The 16,134-nt window shown below is 42.9% G+C and overlaps 1 protein-coding gene across 1 annotated transcript in view; it reads right to left on the bottom strand.

Annotated features, from left to right (window-relative positions):
* Positions 1 to 16,134, bottom strand: part of Itsn1 (intersectin 1 (SH3 domain protein)) — a 195,520-nt gene that overhangs the window by 37,532 nt on the left and 141,854 nt on the right. The window contains exons 24-29 of the mRNA XM_013027430.1: positions 15,571 to 15,614; positions 15,038 to 15,204; positions 11,528 to 11,573; positions 9,280 to 9,401; positions 5,618 to 5,735; positions 3,849 to 4,040 (exon numbers count right to left, since the gene is read on the bottom strand). Coding sequence (XP_012882884.1) covers positions 3,849 to 4,040; positions 5,618 to 5,735; positions 9,280 to 9,401; positions 11,528 to 11,573; positions 15,038 to 15,204; positions 15,571 to 15,614 — 689 coding nt within the window. The remainder of the gene's footprint in view (positions 1 to 3,848; positions 4,041 to 5,617; positions 5,736 to 9,279; positions 9,402 to 11,527; positions 11,574 to 15,037; positions 15,205 to 15,570; positions 15,615 to 16,134) is intronic.

The following is a 16,134-nucleotide window of genomic DNA, read 5'->3' on the forward strand; positions in this document are numbered from 1 at the left end:
AAAGCAGCAATGCTGGTGACTTCCTATGGCTGAACCTATCAGAAGGTATTATTCATGACTCCTGATAGTCAAGGCTATCCAATCACCAAGTCTGATAGATGATCCAAAAGCCATTTGCCACGGGAGCCTAGACCTGCCTGGGTTTCTTCCAGAAACAGGGCCACTCCAGTTTCCTTCAAATATGCAATGCTGTGCTATTTTGTATGAGTTCTTGCTCTAGCTCCATTTCTTTCAGATTCCTCTATACAGAGACTATATAACTGAGGCCTCTTGGGGAAACCAACCCTTAGGGCTTCCTACCTCCCAAGGCTGATGTGTAGCACAAGAGGGTATCACAAGTGAATGCAATCTCCTTTGGGTCTTTCCTACACATCACTGGAACAAAACTGCTAAGTTCAGTTGCAAATATATTCACAAAGACCCATATGGTCCTAAGATTTAAGAACCAGTTATTTTCATCAAATAGCTTAAAAAAACAAAACCTAATTCCTTTAAACTGAGGCCAAAGACATACTTCATATCCCTCCACCAAATTAGGTGGGAGACACCTTCTCTCCCTTTTGTTCCACTTCAATGTAGTGCCAAAGTGCTGAGAATATAGAGAATAGTGAAGATTTAAAACAGAAACCCAAGATTTATGTGATACTCTTGATGCTACAAATAGATGAGCTTAATCAATGATTAAATGTACTTAACAGTAGTTACCAGAGCAAACTAGCAGCCATGAAAGGGGTGTCCATTTTGCCGCAAGCAACCATGTGAACATGAAGCTCAGTGGGCAGCAGGGTGAGCCGAGGGCTTCTCACCCAGGGCATGGGTGACACCTGGGTGCAGATCTTTCGTTGTGGGCCCTGTCCTCACCCTTGCAGGGTGCTGAGCTGTAGCCCCAGCTTCTGTTAGATCTGGAGCACCTCTGGCAGAGAACTGTGGGTATCACACAGATACCCTGCAGCCCGGGCTAACTGAATCAACTGTGAAGGGGGTTCCTGGGAGAATAGATGAGGTTTACAGATCTGATGCCTGCTACACAAGGAGATGGAGCAGCGGGCACAATTCACCTCTGTCCTGCTCTTGGCCTGCCCAGGTCTACTTGTCTTCCCATACCATCTGGCTCCCCCTTTTACCTTCAGGGCTCAGCTGCAATACAGCCTCCCCTTGAAGGGATCTCAGTCCACTCCCTTCGTCTAACCCCTACTGTCTGGCACAGAACATATCTCACACATACCATAAATGTTTGTATGGGTGATTCTATGTCTTTCACTCCTTTTCTTCAAACTCTCTCCTCTCTCTTATCTATTTCTGTCTGTCTGTCTCTGTGTAGACAGACACATGTACCTTTTTGCCTACTCCTTCCATCAGAATATGAATTCCATGAGGACTGGAACCCTGTCTTCTCTGAGAGCTACACTCCTCCCAGAATCCAGTGGGGCACCCAGCACATAGATGTCCCCCTCAAATATTTGCTTGATGATGGCGAATAAAATTGGAATCTCTTTTCAACTGAAGGGCAGGTGAAGCTCTTGAGGAGGAATCAAGCAGGTGACCACTACAGGCGACAGGGGCATCAGTGTGTGTGCTGTCTTGTTTCCCCAGAGGCAACCAGCACCAGAGGACTCCAGGCAGAAGCAGATCCCAAGCAAAAACATAGGAAAGTGCATGTTTCTTTACTCACATAGATTTTAGGTGTTCACCAGTCCCTTATTATGATACCATGCGTCAACCGCATAAACTGAGAGCCAGGTGGCGCAGCTGACAGTTAGCTGACAGCTAACCTGGATAGTAGCACTCTATGCTGGGAAGCCAGTATTGCTGAGAGCCATTGGTCAGAACTTGCTAGGGGGGAGGAGGAAGAGGGAGGGCCGTTCAAAGAACTCGTGAGGGCTCCATCTTGGCCGCACACATAATCGACACGCGAGCTGACATCCATGTGTGTGGTGCCCTCACCACAGCCAGTTTCCAACATCAAGAACACAGAGACATTTCCATCTAACTTTTATATGAAGAATTTAATTATCTATACATGTAACTATTCCAAAAGGGTGTATTACAGTTGTTAAAGCCGCAGGTTTATATATTTATATATTTTACATTCATATCCATGAAAATACTGAAGCGCGAGTGGACGAGGAGGAGGAGGGCCTTACCCTCTGCACCATGAGAAGAACCTCTACACAACAGCGAGCCCGGCGCCTCCCAAGGGAGACTGGCACACAGGAGGGACGGCATGTCACATCATTAGTAGTTGGACAGCTGGATTGTGCTTGAGGCTTCCCCTCTCCCCCCTCCCCATGTTCTGTGCTGTCAGCATGGGCATTTTTATTGAGAGCTTCCAACTAGTGTTAAGGGACACACATGGCTTCGGCTACAGCACATCTAACACATCAACGGACCATGAGCTCCATTTCATATTAATCTGTAGAAAGTCCACAGTCCAGTTTAAAAAAATGTAAACATTGGAAATTAATTGCAGGGAGACTTCTGTACATTCTTTCTTGTCAAGAAAATTACTTGTTCAAAATAGATCATTCCATGAAAAGTAACTGGAATAAAACTTCAGATCAGAGACGAAAAGACTAGAGCGTCAATCGTAACCACCTTGGTGGTGGTGTCTATTGATTTGTGGGATGAAGACACGTCAAATTAAAAACCCCAAACAAAATACTACCTCAACCAGATAAATCTGAGACCAAACAAAAACACGGGTGCTTTCTCATGTGGCTACAAGGTCACTGTGCAAAATAAAATTAATGCAATATGATTAGAGCATCGTACAAAGGGATAGCATTTGTCATGGAAGGAACTCATTTCTTATGTACAGGATGTATTACATGCTCAACACGGTACATCTGATACACACAAACAAGCACATAACACCTTCGCTTTAATTGGGCTCATTCTACACATCTTCAAAACAGATATACTTGACTGTACTTCTATAGTAGGGGGGAAACCCCAAACTACACAGTTTAGTTGGTAACACTGGACAAAATGAAAAAAAAAATACATCAAGTCTCAGATTTATGGACATTTGGAACAATTTTTAATAGCACATGCAGCATTCCTTGATAGTGGGTCTTTTTGCAAAACCAAAATAGCAAAGAATTGGTTTATTTCATTTTTATTAAAAGACTAAAATATGTATTTAAAAATAATCTTAAAACTATTGAAAGCACCTGTGCCAAGGTGGGGGAAGTCAATTTGAGTAACTAGGAAAGCCACAAAAGGACCCGCTACCCTGTGTATTTTTGTAATTTTTGCTTCTATCTCTGCAAGTATAACTCAAACATTGCGATCACATGCAACTAAGGTAAAATGAGGTAAACTGCTCTGCAGTGAGTTCTTCTACTCAGAAGGCAGTAGGTGATCATGCTGGAAGTCACATGATCAAGGCTGCATCTCCCATCATCCCTCTGGGCAGTGATATGGGATAGTGGGTCTCTTTGAGGACTTTCAAGCCTGGGGGGGGGATGGACAACATATGATTCCTAGAAAAAGGAGGAAAACAACACATAAGCAAAACAAAACAATGAGCAAAATTCAAGCTAGGAAAATGAGTCAGGCATGTAAAACAGCGTGGTGCCAAAATGATTTAAAAAAAAAAAAAAGAGGAAAAAGGGGGAGGGAAGGGTGGGAACATGCTACAGAAGGAATGAAAATTTAAAACAAAACCAAAAACCCCACAAGATAAAAAGTCTTGCATTACAGAAGGTCTTCAAAGAGACTGTTGTGAATGCAGCAGTGGTCTAGCTTTAAGTTCTGCAAACAAAGCTCAGCAGAATCAGAGTAATGCTGCATGTTTTACCGGAAGACACCAGAGAGGAGAGGAACAGAGCCGCTAGGGCACTTACATTGCTGGCTTGGGTCCGTGTCTGTGGTCAGCTTCACATAATTGGACGGGAAGAGCCCCACTTGTCCGTTGACTTCTCCTTTCCACCAGTCAGGGTCCTCCTTGTTGAGGACGTTGATGATCTGGCCCTTGCTGAAGGCCAGTTCGTCATCGTTCTGTGCAGTGTAATCGTACATCCCGATCACCTGGCACACTGCAGGAGACAGGGCAGGATAAGCAGCTGCACACCTCCAGCAGGACATGGCCACAGGCCCCTGGTAGCCACAGATATTTTCATGGACTGCAGTGAAGAGGAAGCACCCAGAGGGGCCATTCGTAGAGAGGGCAATAGAGGAAGATGAAGGATTGAAAATGAAGACAACAGCACAATTTTTACACTGTGTCTTTGGTTTTTTATTACATCTTCCTCTTTTCACATTACTTGTTAGCAAAAAATTCACCACAATAATCAAATCTTTGCTTCTGCTCCTGGGACCGGCCGACACCACCCAGTTTCTGTTACACACCACGGACTCCTTTCTTTCTTTCTTTCCTCTCTTCTCTTTTCTTTCCTATGGCATTGGGGGTTGGACCTGGGGCCTCACATGTAAGGCAAGCGTTCCATCACTGAACCTAGCCGCGCCCTTCTCCCATCTCTTTTTAAATGTGGAAGGTGATTATCCTGACCTCCCCAAATTTCCAGATCTTGGTGGAAAGTTAAAAAAAAATTAAAAATGTATTCTGCTGAATCTTGTTTATCTTAATTTCTTAACCCAACTACATAACAGGTTCAGGGTTTTCAAACTCTCCAGATAAGTGAGTCACTCCAACAAGTGGGCTCCAACTGACTTGATAAAGGGTCACACCAGCAGTGAGTGTGTGGAGACTGGGGGTGGGGGGAAGACACCATCAAGTCTCCCCAGTAGACAGTAGAACCAGCTGCCACAATCCCCTCTAGACTACATGAAGTTTTAGCTCAGGCAAGGAGGACCAGCTGGGGTCAGGGATCAGTCACAAAGTTTCTCAATCCTTTAACTGCTTCCAAAGGCCACCAAGCTTTTATTTCATTAGGGACGTATAGCACCGACATTCAATTGGAAGGTAACGGAACAAAAATTACTTGCTTTCCACAAAATGTCACCCAAGTACTGAGGTGCCATACAGAACTCACGCAGGAATCTGTTCCCCTCCCTCATAATCACTGAAGCATCTAATTCAGTCCCTTAGATCAGAAAATAGCCATCGGGGTCAACTGCAGTGCTCTGCCCTTTTGCAGCCCTCTAGGAAAGTGTGCACAACATCCTGGCCCCCTCAGTGAGGCCCTCTGTCCCAGTAAATGCCATGGGGGGTTATTTCAGTCTTTGGTGAGCACCACATTATGGCCAGCAGAGCCTGTGGCCTCCAGCTAAATCTCCTGACCCTAACCAGACCCCCAGCCATTTATTTTTAGGAGCCTCTTTCTGCTGCCTCACCCGCTAGCCCCAATCCCATTTTAAAATGGCTGGAAGAAAACCAAGGGAAAAATCTGGCTTTAATGCCACAGTATTCAGGACTGCTTCGGCAGGAGAGTGTCAACAAAGGCTCTGTTGTCCCCTGCACAGTAAAGCCACTTAGTTATTTGGTCCTCTTGAAAAACATATTCCATATCACATTAGCTGGGTGTTGTTCCAGCAAGCATAAAAAGGGCTGAAAAGCACATGTGAGGAAAACAATCTTAGATGCTTTGTGAGAAAACCAAGTGAAAAAGGGCCATGTCACACCATTCTCCAACAAAAGCTGCAAAACTCTTACCTGTTGGCAGTGCCGCTGACTTAGGTAGCTCTGTTGGAGTGATTTTGCTTGTCCCAGGGCTTAGAAGTTTGACGTAATTTGCTGGGAACCAACCTATCTGGCGTTTTTTCCCACGTGCCTAATTAAAAAAAAAATCAAATAAAAATGTTACTGGTTCAGCTTTGATTATTCAATTTGCATTGAGCAGCTTTTATGAATCTGAAACACACATGGTGTTAGGCATAGCATCTGTGGGTGGGGCCTCACGTCACCAAGATAAAACAATTCTACAATGACTACAATTCAAAGCACAGCAGCCACTGGTCAGCAAGTTGGAATGTTTTCCAAGTGTCACTGGTCACAAATTCAGGATATTCTGTAGTATGTCTAAGGTAGAGAACTAGTTGGCACACAGCTGCTAATTTTGGAAAAAGTAGAGATTATGGTTAATGCCAACATCATATATGAGTTTTAGGATTGATAATAATACTGGCCAGCAACAGTGAGTGCCTTTTATGATCCAGGTCCCATGCTAAGTGCCTTATATGTACACAAAGTTCCAGAAAGACAGTGCTATTATTCTTCGCCATTTCAAGGTGAAGATGATGAGCTTGGAAAACCTATGTGGCCGTCCAAGGCTACCGACGAGTTAGGAACATGCTACACTCCCCTAGATGCAAGATGACACACATGCAGTAACCAGAGAACACGGGGAGGCTTAATGTGATGCTGTTTATCAAAAGTCATCAGGCCCACGTGGTTACAACACATTTTCCACCGCTGGTCCCTTCTTTACTGATTGTTTACGTGCTGGGAATTACTGGAAAGAGTTAGCAGGGAGGAGTTTAAGATAACGTTGGTGAGCCAAGACTTGCAGTTATGACACAATTCCACAAAAACTCTGGCTATGATCATGAGAACGGCCATGACTGCCCTTTTGCACACCATCAGGGAAAGAACTCAAAACAACATGTGCATGTGCATGTCCACACACACGTGTGCAAACACACCCAGAAACAGAATCTCTAGAAACAAGACTGCAATGAAAACTGTTGCCCTTGGGGACAGGGAAGTGGAACATCTATATTCCTTTTTCTTATTTTTAAACGTACCCTGAATATAACACCTATTCCAAAACCAGGGAAATAAAAAACTAAAAGAAAACTGCTGACACCTTCTGACATTCTACCTGTCAACTTGTCAATCAGATATATCTCTGGTTACATTCTAAGAACAGCTCAAGTGCCCTCATCAATCCTGTGGTCTGATAAGGCTTTCTGCTCTTGGCTCAAGGACTACAGCATTTATGTTTACATGCTCCCATGTATATATCTATCTAGTGAACGGCCTTGAGGTTCACAGTGACTCCTCTGTCCCACTTCTAGTTTTTCAAGGGCAGATCCAAAGCACTTGTGAATTTCCTCACTTATGTATCCACACTGGAAAGCAATCTGAGTACAGTGCCAGGAGCTATCCCAGGCATGGTAATCCAGCTATCTTTTTTTTTTTTAAATGGAGATTTAGTTTCTTTATTTCATATTAGATAGAAAGTAACCTTTGGATTAAATCAGAAAGTTACAATTATTTTCTCCATTGGATTTTTTTTTTTTTTTTTTGGGCCCGGTCGTGGGGCCTGAACTCTGGGCCTGGGGGCTGTCCTTCAGCTCTTCAGCTCAAGGCTAGCACTCTACCACTTGAGCCACAGCACCACTTCCGGCTTTTTTCTTTTTGCTTATGTGGTGCTGAGGAATCAAACCCAGGGCCTCAGGCATGCAAGGCAAGCGCTCTACCACTGAGCCACCTTCCCAGCCCTAATCCAGCTATCTTACAGTGGAGTCCAAGAGCCATTCAAACTCTTTTGAGCAACATGCCTTCAAAGAGCTGATCACCTCAGTGTAGAAATAAGAAACACACATGGGAGAGCTAAGTAATAAGATATGGATCAGCTGTGAAATGCCAGGAGTGGGGCAGGCCTGAGACCAGTGCCCAAATTCAGGGGAATGGAGAAGGTGCTTCCTGTTAGGAGGTTCCCAACGAGCTTCCTCCAGGAATCCAAGAGGCAGGAGTCTGTGGCAAGAGGAGGGAAGCTGCCAGCTGTGGCAGTGAGGCCTGCAAGTCCTGGGGTGTACTTTCAAATCAACTGTCATATGAGGCAGTGGTAGAGAAGTGGCTACAGTGGGTGAGAGGAAAGGCTACAAAGAGAATCAGGGCCAGTGTCTTCCCCCTCCCCCCTCCGCCCGCTCACCACCCCTGCAGGCTGAGGAGAAAGGGCAATACAGATTGCTTCAGTTTTGTGATCAGGTGAGGGACATGTGGACTCAAAGGCTGGTGAGCACTGGCTGTGCAGCTGCACAGGGACTGGTCTGTGGTCTGCGTGGCCACTCCCCAGCCCCATTCAACAGTGGAGTGGTGGCAAATGTTTTAACAGCTTATCCCTGGGGCTGAGGGGGATGGCTCATGACTGTAATCCCATTTTAAGGAGGGTTATGGCTCAACACAAGCCTGGCAAAAAGTCACAGTGACCCCGTCTCAAATAGGGCAGGTTGGCAAGTGTCTTGTGACCCCAGCCTAAGAGAAGGATGGTAGTCCAGGCCACCCCAGACAAAAGCATGAGACCCTATCTGGAAAATAACGTAAAGCAACTTTTAGAAAGGAGCTCTTGACTTAGAAATACTTTTTAGTTTATGGAAAATTAACAGGAAGAAAGATGTGTGAGGCACTCCTAACACTCTTCACCTGGATTCACTTAATAACATTTTATCCCATCTGCTCCCGCCCCCACTTCTTCCCACTTTGTAATTTCCTTTCCACAATCATTTGATTCTAAGTTGTTTATATTATGGCTCTTCAATAGGTATTTACTAAAAATAGAAATATTCTCTTTAGAACCACAGAATACTTATCAAGTCTAGTAAATTTAACATAGGTGTAATATTTTTGTCCAGTTTGGGGTCTCTATCCCAATTTTGTCAATTATCCTGATGTATTTTTCTTTCAAGGAGGGGCTGTCTAGAATCAGATATTGTTGTCTATGGGCACATCTCATTTATCTCCTTTCTGCAGGTTTTGTCACTGACATTATCAAAGACTACAGACGCAGCTACCCTCCTTTTTAAATGAACATTCCTCATTTTGAATGTAATGTTTCCTCATGATTAGACTTAGTTAATATGCCTCTGGCGAGAATTGTAGGTAACTGATACTGTGCCCTTTTCAGACAGTGTCTGGATCAATATTATGTCCAACATTTTGATAAGCATAACACACAGGTCCACAGAGACATATACATGGGAACGAAAATCAGAATGAGGAACAGATGAGCATCAAAAGAAGTCTGCTCCTGGAGCATACCAACTACCCTTACTGATAAAGGAAGGCTCTCTTCTGCACACCATGATCTATTAGGACATTATCAGTCTCCCATATGTAGCCATCATTGTCCCATGAATTCTCGCTATCTCTACACTCACAAACTCAACTAGCAATTGGATGGATTTTATCAGATGAATTCTGTTGGTGGCTGTCTGAAGCTTAGAAACCAAACAGATTCAGAAATCTCATTGTCCAAATGCACAGTGCAGGCAGTGGAGGCTTCTTTGCATTTTACAGGGAGATACTGTGCCTTTGAAATTTTGCATACACACTTGGATCAAGAATTTAAAATAAATAGAAAAGACACTAACTTGCAGCTCTCCTTCCCACCATCCACCTGGGTTCTTTTTTCGGATCAAAATCAACTGACCAGGCGCCAGAGTGAGTTGTTCAGGACCTGTAGCAGTGTATGAGGCAATGACCTGAGCAATTTCTGAAAAACAAGATCAAACATTGCAGTGCACTGTTAAGACTCAAGAGAAGGAACTCCTAAGGACACAGTTACCTCATGAACACCAGGACATTTGGCAGCTTTTCTACTCAATGAAGGAGGCTCCCCGCCCCGCCCCACCCCCACCTTTTCCCAGAGCTACAGTGCAAATTGTAGCTGGCTGGTCTTTCTATTGGGCTCCATCTTCTATCACTGCGTCAGGAATTACTTACCAATTTCTGGCAGTAAAATCCCATCTCCTGCCCATTTCCCTCACCCTCTGACCCCACCCCCATTCTAGTTACTGGGAATACCTCATTCACTCCATCAGTACTTAGTGAATAAAAGAACCCAGGGGACGGGTTTTCCTCCCGCCAAGGACAGTAGAGAGAGAAACTCTTCTTTTCCTCAGAGACCACTGGGAGCCAGCTGAAGTTTATCCATATGTGTGGTTTTGGTCTCATTCCCATCAACACAACCATTTTCTTCATGACTCCTATTTTGGGAGTAATCTCTGAATTTCTAATATAAATCACAGCAATACCAATGTCCTTCTTTTTGTTTCATGTTAAAGGAGAAACCTGAAGTTAAGGAAATTTCATGCAAAAACAACAATGTAGTGCAGAGAAAACAAATGTAAACAGCTCTGTACTTTTTAAATCCTATGAGAAAAATCTCAGTTGGACTACAGACCAGCTTCCAGAAAGCCCATTTCTGCTGGCACTGAGGTCAAGTATGAAAAGACAGCCTCTTGCCCAAAGGATTCTGGCACATTTGAGGCTGCCACTTCCTGAACTTCTAGAAGAATTACTGAACACTGCTCTATTCCTCCACACTTGCTTCCCACCACGATAATTCCTGAAAGGGAAGGAACAAAGGAGAGGATGAAGGTAAGATGGCAGGCAAGGAGAAAGAGGAATGCGGCAGAGAGTGATGGAAAGAAAGGAGGCAAGAAGCCCCATCCTACCTGCAGAAGCCCATCCTGCAACCTGAGCTCAGCCACCCGGGACGGTGTGCCATGTGGCGAAGGGCAAGTCTGGCCTGCTTTGTGCTTTAAAAAGCTCAAGGAAGCAAGACAGCCTAGGGGCCAGCTTATAGAGAGCCTGGCTCTGATCAGAGTTCCAGCTGGGAAATCTACTTGAGTTGAAGAATCTCCTGTGACATGCCAAGGACAGACTCTGGATTCCAACAGTTTTTTGGTCTGGAGAAAGCTCCAATTAGTGTCCTATTTGGCTCCTCAAGGGATCTGCATCCGAGCCAGCGATCTGCCTACTGCTGCTGCTTTGTCTCTGAGCCGTTTGCTAGTTTCCATGTAAAAATCCCTCCCGGGTCTGTGAGAAACCTGGGCCCTTGGGAATGACAAACTATGAAAGTGTGAGACTCTATTTTAACAGCGAGTTGACCAACAGGGTCTGACTAAAACCCCAGACAAGCTGAAACCCTCTTTTGCCAGCCAGGTAAGCCCATTCAGAGCTTAGCACCAGACACACATGCCAATCTCCCTCACCACAGTGGTGAATGTCTCCATCTATAATTTCTTAAGGATATGATAGAAAAACAGCGCAAATGACCTAGGTCAGGAAGACAGGCCACACAAACCATGCTATTTCACAGCTCCCTCTTCCTTCGCTCCTTAGTGCTACTATTTCTAAAACATGTGATTTTGCTTAAATAAATGAAAACTCTGAATTCAGAGGCAAGACTGCCATTTTGTATCTTCAACATGAACGCAAGGAAAACCATTCAATGGCTTCCTGCAATCTGACAATGTCTTCTATGCTTCTGAGGTCTTCCACTTTTGTGTCCTGGGGCTGCACAGGCCAGGAAATGAGCGGAGCTTCTGGAGTCTAACAAGATCACTGGGAAGCAGATCCCATAGATCCATGTAAAAACAAGAACAAACACCCACCATTTTGCCTGAGTTACTGTTTCACAACCCATCATTTCCAGACCCCACAGCCACAGTTTACACCCATATATATTTTATTAGTGGATTCCAAGTAAAGAATTTATTTTGAACACTTTTAGGGAAGATCCTTTTGTTTCTACTTTGGACTTTTGGCCTTCATGAACAAACTATCAATTACATTCATAACATGGAAACATAAGCATCAGGGTTTGTAACTTACCAGGTTTTTTTCCTAAACTCCCTGTTTTCCCAGCAGTTCCAGAGCCCTTAAAACAGAGCAAAAGGTCTCATTTGCATGCTGAAGAATTTTGATTAGGCAACTTAAAAAGCGATTAATGATACAAACCCATATGAGCCTCTAAATTCCCCTTTCACATTCTGGGGAACCATAGTAGCAACTGTCTCACCTGACAAGAGGGTGTGTACCTGAACCGCCAGGCTCAAAGCAGGCACTTTAAAACAGGTGGCTTTTACTGTTTTCATTAAGAGAAGCAGAGTGAAGTGCATGACACTGCAGACCCCCCTGGGAGGCTTGGGCAGGGACTGCGTGGCACATCCCAGCCAACGGGAGGCTCCATGCCAGGATTTCTGCTGGCACACTCTTACTCCTGCTTTATTTCAAGTGACTAATTAGGAAATATCTCATATATAAAAGTATAGAGACTATAACACATCTCGATCCTACTACTCAGATTTGTTGTATTAAAATATTAATATATTAATCTTTTTGCTACATTTGAAAATTTCCTTTTTTAAAGAACTGATAAAGCACAGAACTGCTGAAATCCTCACTTCCCCCACCCTATTCTCCTCTATCTAGAGAGGACGCCCCCTGGCCTGCAGGCATATCTACCCAATTTCACACTGTCTGCACACTGACATTCTCTATCCGTGCTGGAGGCACAATCCATTGAAGCACACCAGGTTTCTTTCCAACTACTAAGTGTTTCAGAAATGCTCTAGGCTTGAATTCCTCATGTGGATACTCATGGGATTTTAATCTAGCTGAGTCAGCCAGCAAAGACCACGAGAGCCAGGACAGGGGCCAGAATGCAATCTGTTGTGACTGAAGTGCTATGCTCTGAATTAAGGTTCACCCCTGGCTCCTGTCTCTATTTTGCAGTAAATATGCTAATTAAAAGAAGACAAAAGGTTTAATAAATCAGAGTTTAACCACAAGACTAAATTATATGTACCTAAACTAATTTATTTACCAAGAACATAACATCATCATCCCCATATTTTGATTGTTGGAATTTAATAACCACTTAGCAAGACAAGTTTGGTTGCAAGTTTTACTGATTGTTTCTTTAATTCACAAACGTTCTTATACTCTTTTCATAGACTGTATATAAAGGAAGGAATGCCAATGACACGAGATTCCAGTTTCTTCCCCTATACAGGCATAGAATGTATTCCTCATACTCCATAAAAAGAGAGCCATTGATGATGCTCAGCCAGAGTTCAAATACCTTAACAAGCTCCCTTTGAGAAACTGCACCAGACTGTAAGCTGGGACGACTCAGGAGGCCAGATTTTGTTCTGGCTGGGCGTCTGGAGAAGGCTTCCTTGGATGCTGCTCCAGAGAAGGAGTCAGGAGGACATTGTTCACAGGCCAACAGGTCTGGCCTGGTGTCTGACACTAAGTCTGTTCTCAAGTTTGGTAGGACACTTTACTCCTACATCCAACTCTGTATGTGAGTAGATCAAAGAGCTAGCTTTGTAGATTTTTCTTCATTATTGAAGAATACCTAAATATCTATCTAAAACTCTGTAGCTCTTCTGTAGCTACTAGGTAGATGCTGATTAAGAAAGCACCTTGTAACCCAGCTAAACTTTTAAACAAGTAACAGGATATACTTTTTTTTTTACTTACTTCAGATTTTTTTTAGATATAAAGCTAATTTATTAATCTATAACAAAAGCAATGGTTTATGTGTTTAATATTGACTTAGATTATTTTTACTGCTAATGAAATATATTTTGATTCCTTACATCAACAAAATTTACATAACATTTAAATTTAATAAAGTAAAAATACATTATACATAAGCCAAATGGCTTTTATGTTTTAACTATTCCAAAAGATAATATATAATAACAGAAGTTACGTTTAACTTTTAGTGTTATCCTCCATCCCCCTGTAATATCATGTATTATTTTTCCTGGAGTTAATCTGCTAGCCTGAAGAAGTGCTTAATTATCCCTTTATAGGTGGTAATAGTCCCATAGGCCAGCTATCTTATAGGGAAAAGTTATTTTCTTCCAGGTTTCTGCACAATTCTCCAGGGATGAGGAGACTTACACAAACACCCAGAGGAATTTCAGCAAACTTCTTTCATGACCCAAGGAAGAAAAACAAACAAAAAAATGTGATAACTCTTACAAAACAAAACCAAAAACAAAGCCAGGCATCTGTAGCTCATGCCTGTAAACTTAGCTACTCAACAGGCTGAGATCTGAGGATTGTGGTTTGAAGCCAGCCTAGCCAGGGAGACTCTTATCTCTAATTAAGCATCAAAAGAGCCAGAAGTGGAGCTGTGGCTCAAGTGGTAAAGCACCAGCCTTGAGCAAAAAAAACTCAGGGATAGCACCCAGGCCCTGAATTAATGTCCCAGGACCGGCACATAAATACCCTCTTAAACATATAAAATCATCCTGGGGACTGCAGGGAGGTTAGAAGGCCAGTGGCAAAGCTGCTGTAGCAAGTTGCCAGGCCCAGCCTCAGTCCAAAGCCACTAGGAGTACAGAAAGGCCCAAGATATACCCTCTTCCTGGCATTTAAATAAGAGAGAGAGAGAGAGAGAGAGAAAGAGGGCCAAGCGCTTTGTCCACTTGCCTACACCCGAGAAAGCAGTCTCTACAGGGTTCTGTGCCAGCCTTTTTTCTCTCAGTGCCTTGGAGGTGTGAGAAGAAAAAGAAAATAACTGGGTATTCACTGTGCTTTAAGAAAAGAGCCAATTCCTGCTGGTTTATTTATGTGGATTTGCTAAATGACTGGATTTATACCCTGGAACTCTCTATTAACTTGAACTTGGCCACTACAATACAGTCCCAGCCTTTTCATTAAACTTGCACTACCTCAAGAACATATTTTATGCAATCAAATTTTCAAGGCTCCATTTAACAACAATGGGAGTCATTCCCAAAATATGCCAGTCTCTAGATCTTGTATCTTTTTATGTTTTCACAAAAAAACAAATTTAAGAAAATTTCCATTGCCCAATGTTCTGAGGCTGCTATCACCAGGATACCTCTGTGTATATAGATTAAAACACTGCTAAAGATCAAATGATCACAAAGCTGACCAGTGATCAAACAAATCTAAATGAACCCCTAAGATGGTCACATGCAGGTACTGAGAGTGAGAGATTAATACTGATGATTATAACAGCTGATAATCAGTCCCTTTAATGCTGAAAAAAAAAAAAAAGGCCAATTCCTAGTGGCTCATTTATATGGAGCTGCTAAATGACTGCAGGTAGGTCCTGAAACTCTCCATTGACAAGGCCATCTCCAGAACTCCACTTAGCCCACCGTAGCTGTGCTTGTGGGAAGCCAAAGTGTGTCCCACAGCACCAAATGACAAGGTCAGACAGTTGCAGATCACATTCTAGTTACAGCCACATTCCAGAACTCAGAAGACCCAGTTCCACTGTCAGACATCGTGACTCCCGGCGGGGGGAAGCACCACACAGAAAGGGAGAGGAAACAGTTAATGTGGGTTTACCTCTGAATCTTTAAGCCTCACATAGTTAGAAGGGAAGACTCCGGACTTGTCGCCCACTGTTCCTGTCCACCAGTCACCATCTTTCTTGGTAACCAAAATCACATCCCCTTGCTGAAAGGTTAAATCTCCTTGCTCAGAACTCTCGTAAGTGTACATGGCAATAAACTCTGGTGGGGAGAAATATTGAGATACGGAGAGAGCTTGATTGTTTAAAGAAATCCCAGACAGCTTTGCAAAAGCAAGTTTATGAATCAGGAAGTTAGGATCAGGACCATTCAAGAGAAATGCTAGTCATAGGTAAAATACAGGGCTGCAGGCATACCCAGGGCTCCAAATTCCCCAGCTCCACAAATGAACTCAGTTAAGTGTAGACAGGAAGACAATGCTATGGAGACCTGGCCACAGGAACAAAGCCCATGGCACTGCATGTCTACTGCACTGAACACCAAGAGTGAGCTGTGATTTAAGGTAATCATTTCTTTTTAAATAAAAGTGTTTTTTGTACTTAGTTTTAATGAACATTTCCTGAGTACCTAACTGCACAATGTGTAGTGATCGATACATTCTTATGTAGGTTCTTGGAGTGCAAAAATTTGCATTTCAGTTTTGAGGATATCAAGTCATCAGTTCAGAATATTTCCAAAAAGAGCACATTTTTATGCATGTTAAATAAGATACACTTTTCATTATTCAAATGCCTGAGTGAAAATCTGCTCTTTATTGTGCCATATATACATATATAGGTGCATATATATACACACACACACACACACACATATATATATATATATATACAGAAGCTATTAAAAGTACAAAATCAAAAATAGATATTATTTAGTTAAATCAGCATTGTCATTACAGTACATAAACAGGTATAGTGGGTTGGTGATAAAAGCAGTACCCACTCAACTTAGCAAATAATCAAGACTTTCTCACAAGTTGAAAAGATAAATTGTAGCAAGCTGGTTTATCATTTATGCAATTTAGTCTTATAGAGTAAGAATATTCTTTTTTTATTGTGAAAATACTGTACAGAGGGGTTACAATTACATGGGCAAGATAATGAGTACATTTCTTATCAAGCATTGTAGCCTCCT

Source organism: Dipodomys ordii, unplaced genomic scaffold, assembly GCF_000151885.1.
Source record: "Dipodomys ordii isolate 6190 unplaced genomic scaffold, Dord_2.0 Scaffold104, whole genome shotgun sequence".
NCBI lineage: Eukaryota > Metazoa > Chordata > Mammalia > Rodentia > Heteromyidae > Dipodomys > Dipodomys ordii.